Here is a 26,283-nt window from a genome sequence, read left to right on the forward strand (position 1 = left end):
TTTCTTTTGGGAATTATCTTAAACTCCATTTGATTGTCATAATGTTGACTCTTTATGTTCCTTGGAAATAGCTCTTACTTTCAGTCAGATTCTGGTTCGTGTTAATATAGATACATTGGTTTACCTCTCTGAAAATTGCACCCCACTTCCCTTTTCTTGGAGAATTTTTCTATGGCTGATGTTTTATCCAGACACATTCTGAACCCCTCAGAGGAAAATAACACATCTACTGCTTTCTATTCAAGTAATGTTCTGGTACTTGAAATACCGAAAAGTATTTTCAAATCAGTAAATCTGCACTTATCACGAGGAAAATCAAAACACTCAAGAGAAAAAAAAAAAACTTTTATTACAGATATAAGGTTGAGAAATCAGGTGGGATTCTATCCAGATATTCCCGTGGTCCTGTACCCTTTTTTAACTCATTGCCCTTAGATGCAAATTAATATCTTAATAACATGTTTATTGATCTTAGAGACAAAAGGGCAAATATTTCATGTTATTCAAGCCACGAGTGTATCTTAGACTCTATAAAACAGCATCAACACCCACACTGTTATAAGGGTGTTTTATCTTTGTTTCTTACAAAACACATTATAAAAATCATAAATTAAGAGAGGCTAGAGAGCAAAAGCTCATAGAGTTCATCTTTTTTCTCACATTTGTTTGGCAGATAAGTGAATTACTGCCTGTCAGGGCAGTTCTGAAACACATCTGAAATTCTCAAGCATTGACTGAAGATGAACATGGGCACCTTTCTCAATATATTTTTAGGGTGTGGCATGATTTCCTCAGAACCTTGCCTCTCAAGGTCAGTAGGTGCTTTCTAGAGCCTGTCTCTATGTTATAAGCACCATACTTCTGTAAATTTGGGCTTGATAATTGTCAAGTTATGGATTCAAGAGACATTGCTTTTTGATTGTTAAACTCAAATGCTTTTATTCTTTGGTGGATCAGAAATCACAGTTTTATAGTTTTCTACCATATTTTTTTCTGTTCTGCCAGTAACTTCATGTAGAGAAAAACTTGAAGCCTCTGTCTGTTACATTCACTTAATCCTACTATCAACTTTATAAGATAAATATCATTATTTTTACTTTATAAATGAGGAAACCAAGATACACAATCATAAAGTAACTATTTAAGTTCCTACCTTTGGTAAGAATAGTTGGCCCCCATCAGATAATAGAAAGAACCACTTATGGTACACAGAATAAAGGAGTTATGATCGAAAAGAGACCATATACAATTATGCAGTTGAAAAAAGAAACATGCGTGAAGTGATTGCTTCTGTCTCTCGGATGGGAGGTAAACCTGGAAGGGAGGTCGAAAAATCCAGAAATGCACTGGAATCCAGGAAAACAAACTGGAACCCAGAAAGACAAATCAGTGCCTGCATCTCTCTGTTACGCTTCACATTTCTGTGGGTTGGGTACCCTGCAGAAGAAACTAGTGTCTTTTTATCATAGAGCTTCTCAGCCACATAAGCCAGGACTAAGAGAACCAGAAAGCAAACACTATAGAGTCTGACAGAGCTGTGAGCCTGGGTGTTCCTGCTCCATACCAAAAATGTACACTCTCAGGGCCTCCAAGTCATGCATGAGCTGTCCCAGTGCCTCAGGTTCTATGCTCATATTCTCCACTTCTGTCTGAAAAATTTCGTGCCCTGCCTAACCAGGACAATATAGGAAAGAGAGTTCTAGTAATACAATTTTAGCTTAGCTAAACTGATAGAGAATAAAGTCATACAGATTATTCAGCTTCTACTGAGACTAGGCATATTGTAAAACACTGTATATACTTTTAGAAAGTTGCATCATATATATCCAAGGTACAATATATATTATTTAAAGATTTAAGTATTATATTAAATGACATTAATTTATATGTTAAGTATTATTATCATATTCTTATAGTAAAAATATTCCTAGAGTGAATTTCTGTTTGGGGTGGAATTGTGTTTCCCCAAAATTCTTGTGTTGAAACTCAAATCCCAGTATCTCAGAGTGTGATTGCAGTGGAAAACAGGACCTTTATCTAGGTAGTTGATGCTAAGTAGGTCTGGGCTCTATTCTAATCTGCCTAGTAGTCATTATAAAAGATGAAAATGATGAAAATTAGACACAGAAAGAGACTGTAGGTTCAGATGTGCACAAAAGAAAAGGCAGCAAGAAGGCCACCATCTACAAGTCATGGAAGAGAAATCAGTTCTACTGGCACTCTTTCCTCACAGTCTCCAGAACTGTGAGGAAATACATTTCTGTCCTTTAACCATGCAGTCTGTAGTATTTTGCTATAGCTTCCTTAGCAAAATAATGCAGTTTGTGTGACTATATTTAACTACATTTAATTAGGAAGCACTAGTCTCAAAATCTAAAACTAGAGATTTATTAAACAGATATTCATGTTCTCTCTTCTATGATGACTGTATGCTTTTATCAAATCTGTCTTGGGATCATATCTCCAGATACAGAGTGAACATCTCTTCCCAATTTTGATATATGTATGTATATACACACACAGATATGTGTATATATATATATATACCTGGAAATTAGGTGCTCAAATGTGTGGAATTTCTTGTTCTTTAAATAAACCATTAAAATTGTAGCATGGTTTCAGGTATCTGTGAAATGTTAGAGTTCCCATTTATTTCACATCCACATTCCACCATTGTTAACATCTTTCATGACTATGGTATATTTGTTAGAATAAAAGAACCTATGTAGACGCAGAATTTTAAGTGAAGTCTATTTATTACAGTTTCCTTAGTTTTTATCTAATTCCACACATTTTTTTTCTATTTCAATATCCCATCTAAGTTACCACACTGTGGAAATTATGTGCATTTCTCCTGCATGAGGAATGTGTTCTGTTTTCCTTCTTTCCTTCCTTTCCTCTTTTCTTTCTTCCTTCCCTCCCTTCTTTTCTTCCTCCCTTACTTCATCAGTATGGACTCAATGTTTGTTTTTATATATATATTTGGGGTTATAACCCAAAATAACTTTAATTTTAACTCAGTTTTTCATTTTTGGTCATTAGAAGTCCTCTCAGTTTTCTCCTATGTTCCTTTGGAATATCCTCCTCTCTCTCTCTCTCTCTCTCTCTCTCTCTCTCTATATATATATATATATATATATATATATATATATATATATATACACACACACACGTATATATACATGATATATACATATATCATTTCCATACTTTATTGCAAAACATGATCCAGGCTTATCTTAAACACTGATTGTGTCAATTCTAGAATCAGCCATTTTGCTAGGAAGCTCTGGTTTCTTTCATTGGAAAACAGTGTTAGAAAGAAACCAAGATCTGAGTGGTGGGTGTAGTTTTTGTTACTGTTTTATGTTTACCTAGTCAGGCTCTCAGCTAAATAAAGACAAATAATGTTGGTGTGCCAATTCACCTTGCATCCATTTTCCTAATTGTTTAAAAACAGTGTGCATGTGCTGCAGACCCCTGTAAGGACCAGCCCTATCAACTAGAGTACTAAGCTATGTGTGGTTAATTTTGACTTTAGTTTCACATATTCCATTCACTTGTTTTTATTTTTTATTTTTTTACAGACTGCATTTTGATTCATTGTACACAAATGGGGTACAACTTTTCCTTTCTTTCAAAATTACTTAGATCTGACCAGCATATGACCAGTTATCCAACTTCTTGGTATTTATACAAAAGATCTAAAATCAATATACTGTAGTGATACTTGCATACCAATGTTTATAGGAGTGCAATTCACAATAACTGAGTTATAGAACTGGCATGAGTGTCCATGAACAGATGAATGGGTAAAGGAAATGAGATATGTATACACAAAGGAGTTTTACCAAGGAAGAATGAAACTGTGCCATTTGCAGGTAAATGGATCAAATTGGAGAACAACAATTAAATGAACATTTATTAAAATGAACCAGACTCAGAAAGACAAGAGTCAAAATATTTTTCTCAGATGCAGAAACTATAGAAAGAGGTAATACAAAAAGGGAGAATTGGAAATATCATGAAAACAGAAGGAAGACCAATAGAGTAGAAGGGGATTAATGCAATGAGGAGGGCACTCAGAAGTAGCAGGAAACAAAATCTACCAAATTATGCTATATCTAGTTATGAATATACCACAATAAATCCTGCCTAGATATATAATTATAATGAAATAGTTGAAATATTAATAGAAGGGAGGTCAGTACAGTAGAGCAGGTGGATCAGGGGAGGAAGGATGGAGGGAAAAGGGAAATATTAGAGAATGAGCTTGATCAAATTTTGTCATATACATGTACAAATATGGCATAATGAATTCCACTATTATGTATAATTATAATGCACCAATAAAATAAATACTTAGGTCTTTTTCTCTCCACATCCTCTTCAGTAAGTTGTAATGATATAATGTCATAAATTATATTATTTTGTCACAGTTTGCCATCTATTCAGAGAACCCTTAATTTCCTTAATTTTTTTTACATTTGCATGTATTGTTCCACTCTTAATGCTGTACAGTTCTATGGGTTTTGATGACTATACAGAAGCATGAGAAGCATGTATCCATCATCACAGTATTTTGCAGAATAGTGCAACTGCCTCAAAAAAATTCCTTGAACTTTAACTATTGAACTTCCTTATTTCCAGAACTCCTGGCAAACACTCATTTCTTTACTACCTTTTTTTTTTTTTTGTCTTTGCTGAAATGGGATCACATAATAGATGGGCATTTTACTTAGTAATCATCACTTAAGATTCGTCCATGTTTGAATAGCTGGATAGTTCATTTCTTTTTCCCACTAAATAGCATTCCATGTTACCTGTACTATAATTCATTTTTTCATTCACTATTGAATGGATTCATTCATTTTGATTGATTTCCATTTTCATATGTGATTATGAACAAAACTGTTATAAACCTCCATGCACAGGCTTTTGTTTAGAAATACATTTCCATTCATTTTTGTTTTGACATAGATTTTTAACATCTGGCAGTATGATACCTGATCATATGATAAGATGATGTTTCATTTTGAAAGAAATTCCAAACTGGCTTCCACATTGGCTACAACCTATTTCCTTTGTACAAACATTGAGTGAAAATTCCTGTTGCTCTAAGTACTCACCAGCAATTCACATTTTCATATTTTGGGATTTAAACCTTTTTAAAAGTTGTGCACTGGTACTTTTTGTTTTAATTTCCAGTTTCCTAAACACTAATGGTGCTGAGGATTGTTCATACTTATTATCCAGTGTACATCTTCTTTGGTTATGTATGTTTGGATATTTTGCCCATTTTTAACTGGGTTGTATGCTTTCTTATTCTTGAGATTGGAGATTTCTTTATATATTTTATGTACAAGTCCTTAATCAGATATACATTTGCAATATTTTTTCCTTGTCTAGTTTGTCTTCTGCTCAGCTTCACAATGCCCATAATTACTGATTTCTAAGTACTTCTCAGATAACTGAAAATGTTAAAGAAAACCATTTAAATTAGTTTAACCAAAACATTCACCGGGAAGTACCAGCAATGATCTGTGAAACACCATAGAGATACCCCTCGCTGGTTAACAGGCAAAACGATGGCAGTGAACCTAGACTGTAAAGCAACTGGCCAATTTTGAAATTAGCAGAAATTCTTGAATGAGTTCCAATAATCACATTATAAAAGGGGAAAGGATCTTAATATGCTGCCAGAGTTCAGTACCTTTGGGATATGCTTCCTAAGAGAATTTTTACCTTTTCTTTCTTCTGGTCGAAATGTGTCCTTCTGTCCCTATTCTCTGAAAATGTGTTTATGGATAGTCTGTTCAGTCTGTTCATCAGATTGTCCCTACCAAAATTGCCCTAGTAATTCCCGCCCTTTCACTGCTTATGGAAAAGGCAATGAATACAGGACTGAATATCTTCTTGTTAACAACCCTGTGAGCAGACCCTATGCAGATTCTTCCTGTCTCAAGGAGGAAGTGAACATCCATAGAACATCTGCCTACCTCTGCTGTTTCTCTTCTCCAAGTGACTCCCTTTCCCCTTCTTCCTGTTGACAGTGTAAGATTCCAGAAACTGCTTCTGTCTGGGTGGCTTCTGGTCTAGGACGTTGGTAGACATTTGACCACACCTATTTCAATTGTTCTCTCAACCATGGGTATTTGCCATGAGGATAGAGCAGACATTGAAATAGCACCTTTCCAAATAGCTCAACACAAAAATATGTGAATTAGGAGCGATCAAGAAGGACTCATATTTTCATGGTATATTTTAGATCAACGGAGTAAAGCTAGGCTTCAAAGTGAGAAGGGATAGAGCCAAAGCAACACAAGACAATAGGAAAATTCTTGTTGGGTTTCTTAATTTGTGATTCTTCTCACATAGAGAGGCTCAGGCCATCCCCATCTCTGGCTTCCATGATACTTCCAACTGTCTGTAGATGACAACTCAAAAGGGAGAAGGATATATTATGTTCCTTAAAACAAATCTTCCCTAAGAAATATAAAACGGTTTGATGGATGTTGTGAGTGGCAGTGGCAATGAATTATCCAAAGGGAGGTCTGTTAGAGAGGGGATATGGAAGTGTCTTCCTGACCATGTCAACAGAGTATACAGAAAACATGCATTCATGCCCACACAAATTATGTGCAGTTTCCTGATAACACCGACCTCAAGAAGAGACTCGTAGTTGCTGCTTCCTTGTGAAAGATCTTGACTTCTTAGTATCAATAAGGCATGTTGTGGACATTAACAATATGTACTATATTATCTTTAAAATATAATAATAACAAAAAGAGGACATTTTTTCTTTATCTACCAGTGATTGCTGCACAGATAAAAGCAGTGAACTGCAGTCAAATCCTTGGGAAAGTCAGAACCAAGCTAAGGGTAGGATATTCTTTCTACCAGGTTTGTGAAAGCAGCATGCATGTCCTTGATTGAAACGAGAATCAGAGAAGGAATATCCTCAGTTCTTCACGGTGACTGCAATGTCAGTCTTCCATCCATTTGTATTCACAGATCCTATTAAGGGATGTAAGATAATCTACGGTTTTAAAAATTACTGCTTAAAGAAGAAATGGATGATCAAGACTGAAAACAAAGGGCAAAATTCATTCCTGAACATGTTTTTTTGTCCTTTTTCTGACCTTGACAGAATGATCATCACCTCAGGTTTTCTTTCTCCTTTTCTTTTCTTTTCTCTCTCTTTTTTTCATTCCTTCCTTCCTTCCTTTCTCTCTCTCTCTTTTTCTTTCTTTCTTTCTTCTTTCCTCTCCCTTCCTTCCTTCCTCCCTTCTTTCTTCCTCTCCTCCTCTTCCTCCTCCTCCTCTTCTTCTCCTTCTCCTTCTTCCTATTCCAATATAATTACTAGAGCTGCTGATACCATTAGGTGACAATAAATTAATATCAAACAATTTCTACGCATTTATGTCTATGTAACAAGTTACAGTGTCAACACTAAATGGAGAGAGGTGCACTGTCCACCTTTATAACTGCTGTATAGCTGTAAACACTGCACAGGCATCCTGTGAGCAACTTTGAAAATAGGTCTTGAGGCAAAGCAACTGGCATTATGTGATATGATAGAAACTCAGCATTGTCTCCATTACTGAATTTAGCACTAGGGGCATTGGCTCCTTAGATTTGGCATTAGTATAGACAGAAATTCTTGAGGTTGTCTTGAGGCTTTACTTCATTTCCCACTTTTCCTTCATGCCTAGTTTTAAATTCTGTATTGGAGTGTAATATCCATACAGTAAAATTCACCTATTCAGCACAAGTTGAAATGAGTTTATTAAACTAACACCCAAATAAAAAGTCAGAATGGCACCAAACACCCAAATTCACTCTTGTTCCCCCTCCTAATCACTATTCTTGTAGAATAACAGATATCCTCATTTCTAATGGCATAGATAAGTTCTGTCTGCTTTCTACCTCTAACCAAATAGACTCCTAGGCTATATATGCTTCGGTGTCTCCATTGGTCCTTTTGCTCATTTATCTTGTTAATCCTCACCATCAACAACCCCTTTGTCTTCTCATTCTTCAAGGTGACTTCAATCATTTTATTTTGCCTTTCATTACATAGCCCAAGGCAACTAAGTAGGAGATTCCACATTAAAGCTAGGGTTGTTTTTCAAGTCTAGCTACTAGCACCTTCTCTTTGTTAATCCAATGGTAAATCCACCCCAGTGGGACATTGTAGAGGTCTCTAGCTTGCTTCAATCACGTGTTACTTTTTTCTTAACAGAAAGTAACTTATTAAAACTACTATTTATTGAAACAACAATAAAACTCCTATAGTTCTAATTCCTATTTTGTTTCATTCTTTTTGATTTCAAACTTAACATGTCTATTTTCTCTAATTGTTATCATCAAATACATTTTATAAGTATTTATTGAGTACCTGCAATTACAGACAGTAAAGTCACAGAGATAAAAGCTGTGTTTGCAGAGATTTCTTTGTTAGGAGTTCATTCCCTGGAGTCAGCAAGCCTTGTTGAAAATCCCTGATAGTTTTCTTGAACAGAGCACTGAATCCACCCTGAGTCCTTGGAGATCCACCTTCAGGATTCTTGTTCAATATCAAATATGCTGTTAACTTACAAGGGATATGTCATGTTAGAGAAAACTATTACATATTACAAGAATCTGTATGTATTATGGTTTTAAGAGAAACTTTGTCTCACTACTACTATCATTTGTCATACGTAGAAGCCAAATGTCAGATAAACAAAATATTAGAGAAGTGTAATGTGAAATATATGCAAATGGACAAATGGTATTGTCTTATACATAGACACTGTTGCCTGCTTATGCTTATTTCCAAGACAGCTACATAAGGAAATATTGGAAAGTATAAGAAATATGTTAAAAATATACTCAAAAACAAGATTTTTGTTTTCAGTATAATCAGAAAGGTTTAAAACAGATATAAATATCTTAGAATAGATTTCAAATTAATGCATATTGTTTTATTAAATACCAAGCATGCCGTGTTTGGATGTAATCAGATTTTGGAAAGCAGCATGTTAAGCAAAGTGCACTTTCACGTTTTTGTACATGCCATGCAAACACTGTACCTGCCTTCAAGGAGCACATAGGCTGGCAGGGAAGGTAGCCTGCGACCTTGAATCTTGACAAAGATTTGAAGGACCATGAGAGCAGAAACCATGATTACTTACATCACCCAGGGATGACAAGGAAGATCACCTGGGACCCTGATTGCTTAAGAGCTACATGGCAGGGTGTCAATTAAATTTTTCTGTTTTCTCATGACTCAAAGGACCTGCAGCTATTTCTTAAAAACTTTGTGAGTGATGGGAGACAGACCTGTAGTGTCTCAGAGTGAAACCACCTAAGTAGAGCAAAGACTGTTAGCATGACTGTGTGGCTCCGCTTAATAGCTAAAAGGTTGATTCCTACAAAATCGAAAGCATTTCAGCATCATCTTTCTATTCCTAGGTCTACAAGATCCAGCACACATAAGCAATTAGCATCATATTCAAATGAGCAAGCAGGTGGATGAATTTAAACATATGCGATTATTTTCAATATCGGATGGAAACTTTAAATGATATCTACCAAGTAAACCCTTTGGATCTGAAGATATTTCAACACATCATGATTGAAGTTATTGCTGTGGTATCAGCAATAGTGAGAAAGACCATTTTGAAGCTCTTCCACCTCCTCAGGTCATTGAGATAAGAGTTGTGTTGGTTCTTGAAGGGAGAGTGCCACCTTAGATATGGTGTTTGATTTAAAACCGAGAAGGTATTCCTTATTAATTCTAAGATTCTGCCTGACTTTTAAGGTAGATAGATAGCTCTTTACATTCTACAGAGCTTCTATTACTACAGAAACCAATTTAAGGAGGTAACTCTTAGATATGTGATCCAAGGTTAGGCTTAGGCCAGCTTAAAGAATATAAAAATGTGCTTTCCAGTGTCTGATTTAATGCTTTCTTAAAGTGATCAAAGTTAAAAGCTCAGACTTTGAAGCTAGGCTGGTGTTGGAGTCATGGCTACTGGGCAATCAAAGGAAGAGAATTTACCTCTCTGAATCTGAGTTTTTCTTTAAAATGGGATTAAAAAGAAAAAAAAATATATATGAAAGGATAAATGACTTTGCATGGCATGCAGTATTTCAATAAATGTCAGTTTCGCATGGTTCTGAGATATTGACTATAATCATGAAGCTTACTTTTCTGTCAGCATGCTGTTTCCAAATTCTTTGAACATCAATGTGCATAAATTTGTATCTTCCTCTTTGATATTTTTGTTTAGGACAAATTTTTAGAATAAAGCTACTTAGTCTATTTAAAACAAATGATTGATTATTCCTTTGTCCTTATTCTTCATTTCTGTGATCTTACCCTCTTGTGTATTATTATTTTTAAATTCACTTTCCAAAATTGTCATTTTTGACCTTTCCCCTGGGTTCTAGACCTACATCTCAAATTGTTTATGTATTATTTCCAGGAGAGAATGATTGAACTTAACCAGCAGTTCACTCAAAACTGAATTTGTCAGTTAACTTTTTAATGCATAACAACAGTACTGTAAACTTTTATGGTTATAAACAGCATACATTTGCTATTTCAAGTTGATGTGGATGAGGGGTCCCTTCAGAAGGTCAGTGGATTCTCTTCTTCAGGATCTTATAGGGCTAGAAGAAAGGTTTCATTCACCACTGGGGTCTTATTTAAGGCTCAAATGGACAAGAACCCAGCTCCTCGGTCTCATGATTGCTGGCAGAAGTAAGATCCTTTAAACTTTCTGCCAAGGGTCTTCGTTTCCTTGCTGAACTAATCAGGTGGCCATCCTCTACTCTTTGCTTCATGGCCTTTCCAAGTGGAAGCTCGTGTCCTACAATCACATACAGCCTGTCACTTTGCTGAATTTTCTTGATTCAAAGCAACTCATGGTCCTTGACATCCTGGATCCACTCCTGTCAGATTCTGGAGGAGCAAGAGTAACATTTCTGAAACACATTTTTTGTGCATGGTGTACCCCTGAGTGCCTTCCCACTGCTTTTAGAAATGAATGTAGGCAGATCGGAATCATCTTGTAACAAATACAGGTCCCTTTCTACTTTTCAACCACTTTTCAACCTCTTACCATGCTCATGCAAGAAAATATTTTATTTAATGGGACTCCTCTTTATACTCCATGCTGGTTTTCCACATTTCTAATTGTCCACTTTTAATACTTTATCTGATCCTGACATAGTTCTACTTAATGAGCTTCAGTGTTTCTTTATTGCTCTTTGGATAGAGCTCAAATCCTTAACACTGCTGATAATACTGCTCATACTTTAACCATGCCACCAACCCTCATATCTTACAACTGCACATTCTGCCTCACAGACTCGCTTTTGTTCCTTATTTGTGAGGTCTTCTGAGCCTCCATACATGCCACTGATTTATCCTGGAGAAAACTAACTCCCATTCAGCCCAGCTTCAGATTATCATCACTTCCTCTAGGTCTCTTAAAGACTTCATGTCATTCTGTTCCTTCATAGAAGTTACAATTGATTAACTAATTACTTATGTTGTTATCTATGCTTGACCAAAAGCTCCCTGAAGTTTTAGTCTGTGCTTGTATTGTTTATTGTTGTCTTTGGGGGCCTATCATGGGGGCCCCACACAGAGCAGATATCTCAGAAAATGTATTCCACGAAAGCAAGGTAAAACTAAGATAATGAGTGATGTTCTCACTAAGGATTTCTAATGCACTTAGGCAATAATCAAAAGAATACTGTGCAGTAAGTTTGGTTTGGATAGGAGAGTTGCTTTCTCTTGATCTGTGGTTCTAAGCGGGTGCAGAGGAAGCAGTTAGGACAAGATCAGTAATGGCCAGGGCACAGAGCAGTTTGTGAGAATAAAGACAGGTAATTAGCAAAACTGATAGCCACCAAGGACTCCAGGGGTGAAGGAAACTTCAATGTCTTAGGGAAATGTGAAGTATCTTGATGCTGGAATGTTATCTAGATCCAAATTGCCACTCACAGTGACCAGGCAGCTGACCCTGAAATGTGACCAATAGGGAATTTCTTTTCGATGATATTGTATCTTCAATTTTCGTATGTGAATCAAAGTGGTTTAGAACAAGGAAGGTGAAATCTCTTTAAGTGAGAAATGCTCCTGGCTTCTCCCAGTTATTTTTCTGTTGATACTCAAGTTTTTCCCTGCTATTTAAGAGAAATCTCCCTTAAACAAGAACAGCCTTTCCCTGGATAGTTCAATATAGATAGAGGTAATTTATGTACTGTTATCTTTTAATTTTTTGTCATCAGAGGTAGGAGTATAATGGAAAATATGAGAATAAATTAGAAGTCTACTATCCAGGAAACTCATTTATGTGGGATTTAGGCAATCAGATATGAAATGCACTATATTGGCTTTTATTTTTTGGTGGCTTTAGAAACTTAGGCAAGACATGAAGGTGAATACATTAATCTTATTCAGATATAAGGGATCAAATCTTCAGGCAGTGACTAAGATAGCCTGTTATAAAATAGGATTTAATGCATAGTCTGAGGTGTTAAAAGAAGACTTAAAGAATGCAGCAGAGAACTTGTAGATTTAGAGAATGAATTGTGGATCAAGGATACATTCATTAAACATGCAAATTTGGATATGTTGTTTCTTTTTCTGCACATTCAACATCATCTTTAAAATGAGATTCCTTTACTTTTATTTAGAGAATTAAATTATATGCAGAAAATGACCCCCAGTGGGCCTTCAATAGTTACTAGTTCAGAAATAATAAATCATATAAAATACTTGGGATGGTGTTTTGCACATAGTAGTTGATCAGTAAATTTATATCATTATTATCATCATAATCATTATGGTTATTGCTACTAAGGATCATCACTGCACTGGGTACTTTTATTTGATTTAATTTCTACAACAAACCTATCATCTTTAAAAAAAATTAGTTGGTTTTTACTAAGAAAGTGCAGTTAAGAACTGTGTTGGATCTGATAGAAAATACTCAGTCAAGCTGTGTTTTGACTCTCCAGTTTTGCCACACAAAAAAAAACCCAAACTTGGTACTATCCTTCCTAGTGGAATATGGCATTGTATACTAAATACCTGTATACCTTAGTCAAAATTATATCTGTTTCTTAAGATAGGTGTGGTGTTCCTCGGGTCCCATTCATTTGCATTAGGTCAAAGCCTGTGAAGTTATATGTACCTTCAATTGGGTAAAGCCCGAGGAATTTTTTTTTTCTTTTTCATTTAGACTCTAGTAGTCAAGATGCTTCTTGACACTTTTTTTTTTTTTTCAGGATGGGAAGTAGAATTCATTCCTCAGTCTTCCATCCTTCATTAGTGGTTTTCAGTTCAATGCAAAATAAATATTCACAGACAAGTTCAACCTCTTCTAGTATCTGGCCGGAGAGTTAGCTCCGTGAAGGCAGGATCATGACTTGCATATCTTTGGCATGGTGTTTGAGTGAGTGGTTTGCACACAGAAAGCACTGATAGGTTTTAGTGTTTGTGTGTGATTTTTCCAACTATGACTAAGGAAAACTTGTGAGAACTTCATTCTACCTCCCATTTTTCTAAGTTTTTAACTTACTGGTTATGAATTGCAGGTTACTACAGTCTCCCAAAATATTTCTCTTTAATCTTTGAAGGTAACAAAAATGTTCTAATATTTCTTGCCTTTAGCATGCATTCTCTGTGTGTGTCTCTCTGGGCTCTTTCTCTTTGTCTCTCTAGCTTTCTCATACACACAAACACATCCTCTGTCTCCATCATCTCTTATTTCTATATGTTGCAGTATATGAGTGCTTGTGTGTGGATTTGTGTGATATATACTGCCTAAGTTGGAAGGAAAATGTTGCTTTCTTTCCAAATCAAAGAGAAAAATGTGGAGAGTCTGGAACAACAACAAAAATAGCTGCTTTGACTCACAATCTCACTGCTCTGAAATATAAATTCTATCCTGAAGGGAATTCTCTTTTCTGTCTAGAGTAGGCATCCCTCCATATATACACACATAGTGAAATATGTGCAAATTTTTAAGTCTTCATGAGAACATGAGAGATCATTAATCTTGTATTATTTCAGCAAAAAATGGCAATGAGAAATTATTTATATCGTAGGCTCCAATTCAAGGCAATTCAAGTTCCAAAGGATTGAATTTCAACAAATGTCTAGGAAGCCTCTATCTTTTTTAAGAATTCCATATTACTTCATTCATTTCCAAATGCATTTGTCAGTTTCAACCATAATGTACAGCATTACATAGTTTTATTCTAAAAACATGATGAAACTATTTATTTCTGGTAATTGTGTTTGATTTCCGTGGGTTTTATAAATGTAGTGGTCTCTCTTGAAAGGAACATTGACTGGTGATGGAGATGAGGTTCAGATGTAAGAGAACTGGTATCTCAAGTGCAATCACAGCTATGACAATTATTTTTGAGTATTTCTTAATGTTTGCATGAGTTTTTTAATATGTTGTAGAATAGTGTTGTGAATATTATCTCATTAGTTTTCTGTCTGATCATGAATGTGGGAATAGCGGGTAAGTGTTGGACTCTGAAATTTAGTGACTTGTTCTAGTCTGTCATTTCTACCTCTTATTGGCTTTAAGTTCCACATTTGATGATGATCCCTATATCAAATGTGCTTTCTGCTAAACCCAGGATAATGCCTGTATCAGAAATAAGGAACAAGGGGACAAACCCAAATGTGAAGTTCGGATTAGCATGTTCTTTGTAGTTGCTCAGTATTCATTTGATAAGGAGTATATCATTACTTCGAGGATGCACATATGAAAAGATCCCTTTTATAGACAACACGATAAGGTACTTACTTCTTTTGTCTCCTGAGTAAGAATGTGGAGAGAAATGAGCCAAGACCGAATAAGCAGAGGTCATTTCTCTGACAATGAATTAGAACATGTTTAGATGTAGCTTCCAAGGTTAATTGAAAACTGTCAAGAAGCAAAATGTCCAGGGTTCTTGGCATTCGTCATTCCAAGTATGGGAGAGGTATAAGTGCCTTGCATAAAAAAAAAAAAATGAGTGGTAGGTAGTTGTCATCAAGTCTGAAGTCCTTGAATCTATTGTGGGGGATAAGGAAGTAGCAATTATCACTGTTAGAAGGTTTGTGAAATGGTGTGCCTGGAAATTTATGCTGATTTAATTCTTGTTCAGACTTTCACAAAGTATGCTATTTTAATGACTATGCTTAGATGTATTACCAGGTATTAATTTTGGAGGAAAAAGTATAATTAGTATCTAGACTGTACTACACTCTATATTTTTAAATTTACCATTCTGAAAAAGAAAGGAAAAAAGTGACTCTGGTCACAGTAACTTACTATTTGATGGTAAGTTACCACAATTACTGGAAGGCATTAGGCAAAAACAGGAAGGTTTATGAGTTATAAACTAACTAAAAAATCTAAAAATGTAATACATATTCAGAGGTTTTAATGCATACTGAGATGTAACACCCCCCCCCATATTGGTATATTCTTCTAAGAGAATAAGGGAATTTTTCAGTCTACTTTTCTATAAAATTAAAAACTTCATAATTGTCTTACCTTACTCAGAAGGTTGTAAAGTTATAAAAAGAAGCTAGAGCATCACATAACACATATCAGTAGCTTTTTTTAGGTCAAAGATGCCTATGTTGATTTGGTATAATACCGTTGCTATTGCCATAACCCAATGGTTTTCTAATTTGAATGAGCATCAGAATTACCTGGAGGGATGATTAAAATATAGTTTCGGAAACTCCCTCAGAATGAGGTAGAGTGGACCTGAGAATCTACATGTCTAGCAAGTTGCCAGGTGATGCTGTTCCTCTGAAGACTACATTAGAACAACTTGCTTAGTGGATGAATTTACTGCTGTACTTCACTTGGAGTATGTTCCAGGAGATTCTGAAAACAAAATACCAGAGTCATGGTACATCCTTCTAATGTGTTACTAAAGTGTCTGAAAGCTATTTTATGATTTAAAAACAATGTTAATATTCTAGGGAAAGAAATGCAGAAACTGCATGAGATATTCTGAAAAAAAAAAAGATCTCAGAATTGCTCCAAATTTATAATTGTCTGCTTTTGCCTATGAAAGCTGAAATCTGATGAGTCCTAACTTGCTGGGGTTATTAAGATATTCACACCAAAACATTCTAAAATTAGAAGACCCATAAAGATAAGTTCTATGCATATTTTTCTGATCTTGAATTCCTAGGATTTAGCATCATGTACCACAAGAACAGAACTCTAAAAATCTATGTGTTGGAAGGCATGATTTTCTTTTGTTTGATCTGTCTGTGTCTTGAAAGTAAAATAGGAAAAATTGAATCAGTTCATCAGGCTGGGCAAGATTTAAAGTTGGGACTGTCCTATTGATTCCTTTAGTGACAATATCTGAAAATATTTACAAAATATAATAAATGCATGATGAGCTTAGTCTGTGCCACGTGGCTATTTAATTACTAACTAATCACTCACATTAATTACAAATTAATTAGTAAATAGATCAAGTTGATGTGTATCATTGTCGAAGTGGAGGAGCTAGGGATCTGCTGGTGGAAGCTTACAGTGTTCTTCTTCATTAAGCGGCATGTGTGGTTCACAATTTTGGAAACAATGATGTAGAGATTATTCATTCTAAGCACAATGTAAACCTAGGGTGGGGGAACCAAATAAACATGAAACAAAAAAATTCAGTCTACCTTAAGTTGATTTATATAAATTATGCGCCTACAGGACACTTTCGCTTTCCAAAATAGCTAACCTACTTATTATTTATGTGATAGTGACTGTATTCTTTATTTCCATTAATGAAAGCACATTCACAGAGGACACACCCTAATAAGAAGAGAACCAAAAAAAAATGACAAAATATGGATTTAAATGCTTACAGAAGGGAGATCTAACCTACTATCTTTTACAGTCTTCTAGGTTCTTCTGGATATTTCTCAGAGGCTGACCCTCCCATCTGTCCTAAATTGTACTTGACTGCTCTTTAGGTGCAGGTGCTAATTAGCTCCTTAACACTTCTTTGCACACTCCTAAAAGCCCAACCTTCTCGCCTTTGTACCTTCTAAGGTGTCTCTTTGAGTTGTCTACAAAAAGAGGTGTGTTTCCCACAGTGAGTATGTATTACTTTTGTAATTAGAAACTTGAAATAACATATAACTTTCAAAAGGGCGTAAGCATGCTTTTCATTCCTTGGCTTACAAATGACACTTTTCCATGAGCCAAAGTACGAAATAGATTCCCTGGTCTCTCCTATGAGGTTTTGAATTGGTTTCCATTGGGTAGAACCCCAAAGATATATTTATTTACTTATTTTTATTTTTTAAATTTGAGACAGGATCTCACCAAGTTGCTTAGGGCCTAGCTAAGTTGCTGAGATGACTTGAACTTGCAATCCCTCTTTCTGTCTCCTCTATCACTGGAATTACAGGCATGCACCATCATGCCCTGCTTCCAAGAATTAGTATTTTTAAACACAGCTATTCAAAGGATTCTGATTGTGGTGGGAATCACTCACCCAGTACAGAGCTCTCCTATAACTGGATATCATTGCTCTGCTTTTGACATATTTTACTGGTTTGATGGTTTCAAAATCTGCCTAGCAAGAGTCTCCACACTTCGATTATTAAATAAATACTGTTTTGTTCTTTTTTATTCTGTAGGAGTAATGAACAGATGAGTGGAGGCCACTTACATTTAATCAGAACCAGCTTCTGATCCCACATCTGTTGGACCCTAAAAAATTTAGTATTTGTTGTTGTTGTTGTTTTGGTTATGAACAGTCAGTATTTTCTCTTGGTGGTTTTCATTTTGTGAATCCTATTTTATCTTCAGCTTTATTTTTTAAAAATAGTTTATTATTTACTATTATAAACATTACTAATGATATTCTAAATGTGTCTTAAATAAATATTTGTCTCATCAGAATCTAGCACAAAAATGTTTGCCCATAATTTGAATTCTTTCTTTAGGAGAGTTTCATACACGAACACACATATGAAGTCATCCTTTGGTATCCTCAGAGGATTGACTCCAGGACCCTCCAACCCTACCGAAATCTGTGGATGCTCAAGTCTTTTATTCAAAATAACATGGTATCTGTACCAACCCACGCATTTCCTCCCGTGTACTGTAAATCACCTCCAGATTACTTACAATAGTAGTAAAATGTAACCCCTTTGTAAATAATCATTATATTATTTAGTGAGTAATGAAAAGAGGAAAGTCAGTAAATGATCCGCACAGATGTCATTTTTTAAAAAATATTTTCAATTTGAGCTTGGTTTGAATGTACAAGTACTAAGCCCTAAACTGTGGAATATTTGGCCTTCCTTATCCATGGGTTCTCCATTCATGAATTTGAGCACCCGCTGGGGATCCTGGAACCGATCTCTAGAGGATAATGAGAGAGTGAAGTGTGTGTGTGTGTGTGTGTGTGTGTGTGTGTATTCCTGTTGTTACTAACATTTAGGGTGCTTATTAATACAATGATGCCGCAAATACCAACATGGAAAACATGGCTACAAATAGATAACACATATTTATTGATTGCCTATTTATATGTATTCTTTCGTGAAAACCTAGAAGTGATTATAATTCAACTTTTAGGGCTTAAGTTTAAATAAGATAATATTGTCAAGTGATAAAATACTTGGGTCAGAAACAAAGTAGTTCATCTGTCTTTGATGGTGATCGCCAGTATGTAATTAAAAGAAGATTAATATTTAACAGTCACGCAATTGACAATAGATACAAAAAGGTTTAAATGATGTGGCACTCTAGAAATTTCGTGGAATTCCCCACAAGTTTTGTCTTTGGATGGGGCTTTTCATGATGTTTGTATTTAATGATCATTCTGATTCCTAATTATTTCCTTGGGAAATTTGGAGAGCTACTAAAGGCAGTTTCTCGTCCGGTATGAAATACTTTCTTGAAATTAGATTTCCGGGGAATATAAAAACAAAAAAAGCCCAGATTCCACTGTTTTTAGACATGTCCCAGTGCTCCTTACTTCACACATTTACACTCAAACATGTACAAGATCTTTGCTGCCACATTTTTCTTTCTGCCTGGAGAACAGCTGTAAAGATATTAATTGTGCTTCGGTTATAAATGGATTGCCAAAAGGGACAGAACGGGTTGTGTATCTCATCAGCATGCCCTGTCTGGTATAAATAATGAGACAGGAACTTGGTAAATTGGAAATTTGTGATAAAAATGAGATGTGATATTATGAAGTCCTACCAGTTTCTTCTTCGGGATCCATCGATTTTTTAAGGCGCTCTGAAAAACTGCTAGATCAATGAGTGTCTGTCACAAAAATGTTGGCTAAAAGGGCTGTATTACTGGGGTCAACTACAAATTAGCCCAAAGGGTAAACACAAAGTAGTACAAATGTTAAGGAAAAAAAAATTACAGATATTGTAAAATAGAGTTCGAACGGTGCAGCTATTGGAAAAAAATACATGGTCTTCTATTTTTTTTTTCTATTTTCTGCCTAAGATTCTTAAATATACCGAGGAGGAAGAATTGCAAAGAATGGGTATAGTTTGAATTGAGTCAGGTACATTTTTTTTTCATTCCAATTATTACTAATGCCAAATTAGGATTTTAAAAATGTTTTCTTAAGTTCTCTCTCTTTGTGTGTTCAACTTGTTAATTTTTCCTTTCCCTTTTCATAGGCACTTAGCAAAGTTCCTATAGGTTAAGAATATCTTATTCTCAATGATTGGAACCCAATCACTCTGGTCGTATTTTGGAAGGATTTTGAACTATTTTTCATATACATCATAATGACATATTTTGGGAATGGAATTCAATTCTGAAACAAAATTCACTTATGCGCTTATATACTTTATGAATATAGGCTACAAAAAGTTTTATACAATATTTTTCAAGCACCAACATTTTGTCTGCAATATATCTCATTGAGGGCAGGTGTGAAAATTTTTATTTGTGCCATTATGTCCACATTCAAAGAGCTTTGGATTTTGGAGCATTGTGGATTTCAGATTTTCAGATTAGATTTGCTCAACCTGTATATCACCGTATAATTTTTACAACCTAAAAACGGGTTGATATTTCCAAGTATGTTGTACAAACATATTGGCACATTTTAAGTGAAGCTTCAAATAAAACCCAATTTTTAAAAAGTCTTTTTTCATTATGATTAGATTTTAGGATTGGATTTTAAAAGTCAAACACCCTTACATGGGCATATACACTTTTCACTTACAAAATCAATATTCTAAAATCAGGGACTGACTTTGAAGTGAGACTATGCATGTTACTTTTATCAGTAGACTCTTTGGACAAACTTCTAAACTGTTCTCCTCCTTTTCTCGATAACATGTGTCAAAGTCCATCTTCTTTTTACTCTGGTCACTCCTTAAACATCTTTAACATACTTAGGTTAAAGCTCATGCAATGATGCTCTTTCTGAGTTTCTCTGCTTGTAGGTTGTGAATTCCCTAAGAAACAAGATTCATATTCATCTTTGATACTCTAAGACCAGGTGCAGTTGGATTTCATAAAACGACCAATAAATATTTATAGAATGAGAAGAAGGGACCAGAGATGAGAGACTTAAAGAGAAAGGAAGATACAAAATAAGGAGTAATGAATTATTAATTCAATTTACCTGCTAACATGCTTTTAGACCACTTAAAGGTGTGGTTCATTCAATCTTCAGGGCTAAAAGCGTTATCAGCCAGTCCATTTCTCTCTTCCATTTCACGTTCTCTTCCCTCTTCTTTTCCAATTTTCAAAAACCCCCAAGACGCTGGCAGTACGTTAATCATTTTTTTTGGTAAACCCATTGCTTAGCTTATCATGTATTCTTTTATTCTTGCCAAGATTTTAATTAGGGCACATAGAGTGTTCAAAACATTTTTTCCAAGTATCTCCAGGCATTCATACCAAGGTCTTACTGTATTTTTCTAGTATGCTTATTTCTCAAACTCTTCTTGTTTAATATGATGACATTTAACTTCTTCACATACAACTGTAAAAGTTCCTTTTTTCTCATACATCTTTTAAGATGACCTAGAGGAAAGAAAACTGAATCTTACTTGGCTATTCCTGTGCCCAGAAAAGAGCAGATGCTAGCAGAAGAGCAAAAGATAAGTGTATCAGTTTTGATTCAAATTCAATGATTCACTTTCCCTGAGAAGAAACCTCTTGGCCAAGGATAATTTTGTAATAATGGCCCTCATCTTGTTGGTTATGTGGAAGGATTAGACTTGTGTGAAATACATAGTTGTATTATTTGGTTTCATACATCTGGGTAACCTTGGCTATTTTTGATAAGTTTCAAGAATTTAAGAGTTGAACTCTAAATTTTTTGAATTCTTTTTAGATGTTAATCACACAACCAGCTTCAGGGACCAGGATAGGGCAGCCAGAGACCTCCCCAAGTAGCCTGGACCCCTGCGGTGGGAGGTGCCTTTCAAGTCTAGCTTCTCAGACCAGACCGCCCAGTGAGAGGTTTTCTACATAGAACCAGCCACAAGTCCCCAAACCAATGGAGAGCTTTGATCAGCAAGCAGCCTCTGGGATCAGGGCAGGGCAGCCAGAGACCTCTTCAGGTGGCTCTGCCCACTCCGGCTGCAGGCTCTCTTCACAGGGCGATCCAAGATGGCGGCCTAGAGGGAGACTGCACCCCCAGTCGCTCCAAAACCCAGGAGTTAAGAAGGGGAGGCATTGAGAGACTCGGACTGAAATAGAGCCACAGGTGAGTCTGCCCACTGGGTAAAGCTCGGCCTGGGTGGCAGGCCCAGATAGAGGTGGCTTATCGGAGCCGGGCAGGGCAGCTAGAGTCATCCACAGGCAGCCCTGCGCACTCCAGCGGTGGGCCCCGCCCACACAGCCAGCTTCTCCAGGTTCTCGGAACAGAACTGGCCCACTAGTGAGAGCCATTCTGACCAGAACAAGCTCCGAGTCCCGGAGCCACTGCAGCACAACGTACTCCGGCACACAACCAGCTTCAGGGACCAGGATAGGGCAGCCAGAGACCTCCCCAAGTAGCCTGGACCCCTGCGGTAGGAGGTGCCTTTCAAGGCTAGCTTCTCAGACCAGACCGCCCAGTGAGAGGTTTTCTACATAGAACCAGCCACAAGTCCCCGAACCAACCGAGAGCTTCGATCCGCAAGCAGCCTCTGGGATCAGGGCAGGGCAGCCAGAGAACTCTTCAGGCAGCTCTGCCCACTCCGGCTGCAAGCTCTCTTCACAGGGTGATCCAAGATGGCGGCCTAGAGGGTGACTGAACCCCCAGTCGCTCCAGAACCCAGGAGTTAAGAAGGGGAGGCATTGAGAGACTCGGACTGAAATAGAGCCACAGGTGAGTCTGCCCACTGGGTAAAACTGGGCCCGGGTGGCAGGTACAGATAGAGGTGGCTTATCGGAGCCAGGCAGGGCAGCTAGAGTCTTCCCAAGGTAGCCTTCCACACTCCAGCAGTGGGCTCCTCCCACACGGCCAGCTGCACGGTGCAGGCCCACAGTGAGAGCATTTCCGCACAGAACCAGTTCCAAACCGTGGAACCAGTAGGGGGCTAGGGGCAGTTTTCTTCGGATGCGCTGCTTTATCAGATTCCTCCAAGACATCAGGCTACTGAAGGCTGGGAGGTGATACACTGGAAATCTACCAGGACACTATAAGCCAATAGCGGAAAACTGCAATATCTCAGGGTCCCACTGACAGCTGACCAATATGAGAAAACAAGGGAAGAAAATGTCCCAAACAAACCTAGATACTACATCAATAAAACCCAATGACAGCACAGCAGAAGAAATGTCAGAAAGGGAGTTCAGAATGTACGTAATTAAAACGATCAGGGAAGCTAATGAGGAGATGAAAAGAGCAAATGCAGGCATTGAAGGAGGAGATGAAAGAGCAAATGCAGGCATTAAATGATCGCACCAATCAACAGTTAAAAGAGCAAATACGGGAAGCAAGAGATCATTTCAATAAAGAGTTAGAGATACTGAAAAAAAAAAACAAACTGAAATACTTGAAATGAAGGAAACAATAAACCAAGTTAAAAACTCCATAGAAAGCATAACCAATAGGATAGAACACCTGGAAGACAGAACCTCAGACATTGAAGACAAATTATTTAATCTTGAAAGCAAGTTGGCCAAACAGAAAAGATGGTAAGAAATCATGAACAGAATCTACAAGAATTATGGGATATCATGAAAAGGCCAAATTTAAGAATTATTGGGATTGAGGAAGGCTTAGAGAAACAAACCAAGGAATGAACAATCTATTCAATGAAATAATAACAGAAAATTTCCCAAATCTGAAGAATGAAATGGAAAACCAAGTACAAGAGGCTTATAGAACTCCAAACATACAAAATTACAACAGACCCACACCAAGGCACATTATTATGAAATACCTAACATACAAAATAAAGACAGAATTTTAAAGGCCCGCGAGAGAAAAGAATCAAATTACATTCAGAGGGAAACCAATAAGAATATCAGCAGATTTTTCAATCCAGACCCTAAAAGCTAGAAGGGCCTGGAACAACATATACCAAGCCCTGAAAGAAAACAGATGCCAACCAAGAATCTTATACCCAGCAAAACTTACCTTCAAATTTGACAATGAAATAGATCCTTCCATGATAAACAAAGCTAAAGGAATTTACAAAAGAAAGCCAGCATTACAGAACATTCTCAGCAAAATATTCCATGAGGAAGAGATGAAAACAACGATGCAAATCAGCAACAGGAGGCGCTAGCCTAAAGGAATAGCCAAATAAAGGAGAAACCAAATCATGTCAAAAACAAATATGAGTCAATTGACTGGGAATACAAATCATATCACAATAATAACCCTGAATGTCAATGGCCTGAATTCATCAATCAAAAGACACAGACTGGCAGATTGGATTAAAAAGAAAAATCCAACAATATGCTGCCTGCAAGAGACTCATTCATAGAAAGAGACACCCATAGACTAAAGGTGAAAGGATGGGGAAAAACATACCATGCACACGGACACAGCAAAAAAGCTGGAGTATCCATCCTCATTTCAGATAATGTGGACTTCAAACCAAAACTAGTCAGAAGGGACAAAGAAGGACATTACATGCTGCTTAAGGGAAGCATAAATCAGCAAGACTTAACAATCATAAATATCTATGCCCCGAACATTGGCTCATCCACGTACATCAAACAAATCCTTCTCAATTCCAGAAATCAAATAGACCACAACACAATAATACTAGGCGATTTTAACACACCTCTCTCACTACTGGATAGATCGTCCAAACAAAATTGAATAAAGAAAACTATAGATCTCAACAACACAATCAACAATTTAGACTTAACAGACATATATAGAATATACCATCCAACAAAGAACGAATACACTTTCTTCTCAGCAGCACGTGGATCCTTCTCTAAATTAGACCATATTTTATGCCACAAAGCTACTGTTAGCAAATACAAGAAGATAGAGATACTACCTTGTACTCTATCAGATAATAATGGATTGAAATTAGAAATAAATGACAGAATAAAAAACAGAAACTTCTCCAATACCTGGAGATTAAATAATACACTATTATATGATGAATGGATAACAGAAGACATCAGGAGGGAAATAAAAAAATTCTTAGAAGTAAACGAGAACAAAGACACATCATATCAAAATCTCTGGGACACTATGAAAGCAATACTTAGAGAAGATTTATTTCATGGGGTGCATTCAAAAAAAGAAGTAGAAATCAACAAATAAACGACTTAACACTACAGCTCAAAGTGCTAGAAAAAGAAGAGCAGACCAATACCAAAAGTAGTAGAAGACAGGAAATAGTTAAAATCAGAGCCGAAATCAATGAAATTGAAACAAAAGAAACAATTGGAAAAATTAACAAAATAAATAGTTGGTTCTTTGAAAAAATAAACAAAATTGATAAACCCTTAGCCACACTAACAAAGAGAAAGAGGGAGAAAAACTCAAATTACTAAAATTCAGAATGAACAAGGAAACATCACAACAGACACGAGTGAAATACAAAACATAATTAGAAGCTATTTCAAAAATCTATACTCCAACAAAACAGAAAACCTCGAAGACATCAACAAATTTTTAGAGACATATGAATTACCTAAACTGAATGAGGAGGACATACTCAACTTAAATAAACCAATTTCAAGCAATGAAATAGAAGAGGTCATCAAAAGCCTACCAACAAAGAAAAGTCCAGGACCAGATGGGTTCTCAGCCGAGTTCTACAAAACCTTTAAAGAAGAGCTCATTCCAATACTCCTCAAACTATTCCATGAAATAGAAGAGGAGGGAACCCTCCCAAACTCGTTCTATGAAGCCAATATCACCCTGATACCTAAACCAGACAGAGACACATCGAGAAAAGAAAATTTCAGACCAATATCCTTAATGAACATCGACGCAAAAATTCTCAACAAAATTTTAGCAAATCGCATACAAATATATATTAAAAAGATAGTGCACCACGATCAAGTGGGTTTTATCCCAGGGATGCAAGGTTGGTTCAACTTTCGGAAATCAATAAATGTCATTCACCATATCAACAGACTTAAGTTAAGAATCACATGATTATTTCAATAGATGCAGAAAAAAGCATTCGATAAAATACAGCACCCCTTCATGCTCAAAACACTAGAAAAAATTGGGGTAGTGGGAACATTCCTTAACATTATAAAGGCAATCTACGCTAAGCCCATGGCTAATATCATTCTAAATGGTAAAAACTGAAAGCGTTCCCCCTAAAATCTGGAACAAGGCAGGGGATGCCCTCTTTCACCGCTTCTATTCAACATCGTCCTTGAGACTCTAGCCAGAGCAATCAGACAAACCAAAGAAATTAAAGGGATACGAATAGGAAAAGAAGAACTCAAACTATCCTTGTTCGCTGATGACATGATTATATATTAGAGGAACCTGGAAATTCCACCAGAAAACTTTTAGAACTCATAAGTGAATTCAGTAAAGTAGCAGGTTACAAGATCAATGCTCATAAATCCAATGCATTTTTATACATAAGTGATGAATCTTCAGAAAGGGAAATTAGGAAACTACCCCATTCACAATAGCATCAAAAAAAAATAAAATACTTGGGAATCAATCTCACAAAAGAGGTGAAAGACCTCTACAATGAGAACTACAGAACACTAAAGAAAGAAATTAAAGAAAACCTTAGAAAATGGAAAGATCTCCCATGTTCCTGGATAGGCAGAATTAATATTGTCAAAATGGCTATACTACCTAAAGTGC

General features: G+C 36.3%; 1 protein-coding gene across 3 annotated transcripts in view; it reads left to right on the forward strand.

The window, feature by feature from the left end:
* LOC124975173 (cadherin-8-like) overlaps nt 1–26,283 on the forward strand; it is a 111,693-nt gene that overhangs the window by 64,965 nt on the left and 20,445 nt on the right. Inside the window, exon 4 of one of the 3 annotated variants that reach the window (XM_047538031.1) lies at nt 9,460–10,277. The exons of the other annotated variants lie outside the window; for them this stretch is intronic. Within the exon in view, the coding sequence (XP_047393987.1) occupies nt 9,460–9,491 (32 nt within the window). The 3' untranslated portion in view covers nt 9,492–10,277. Of the gene's footprint in view, nt 1–9,459; nt 10,278–26,283 lie in introns of those variants that run through there. 3 annotated transcript variants of the gene reach the window in all.

This window comes from Sciurus carolinensis, unplaced genomic scaffold, assembly GCF_902686445.1.
Source record: "Sciurus carolinensis unplaced genomic scaffold, mSciCar1.2, whole genome shotgun sequence".
Classification (NCBI taxonomy): Eukaryota; Metazoa; Chordata; class Mammalia; order Rodentia; family Sciuridae; genus Sciurus; species Sciurus carolinensis.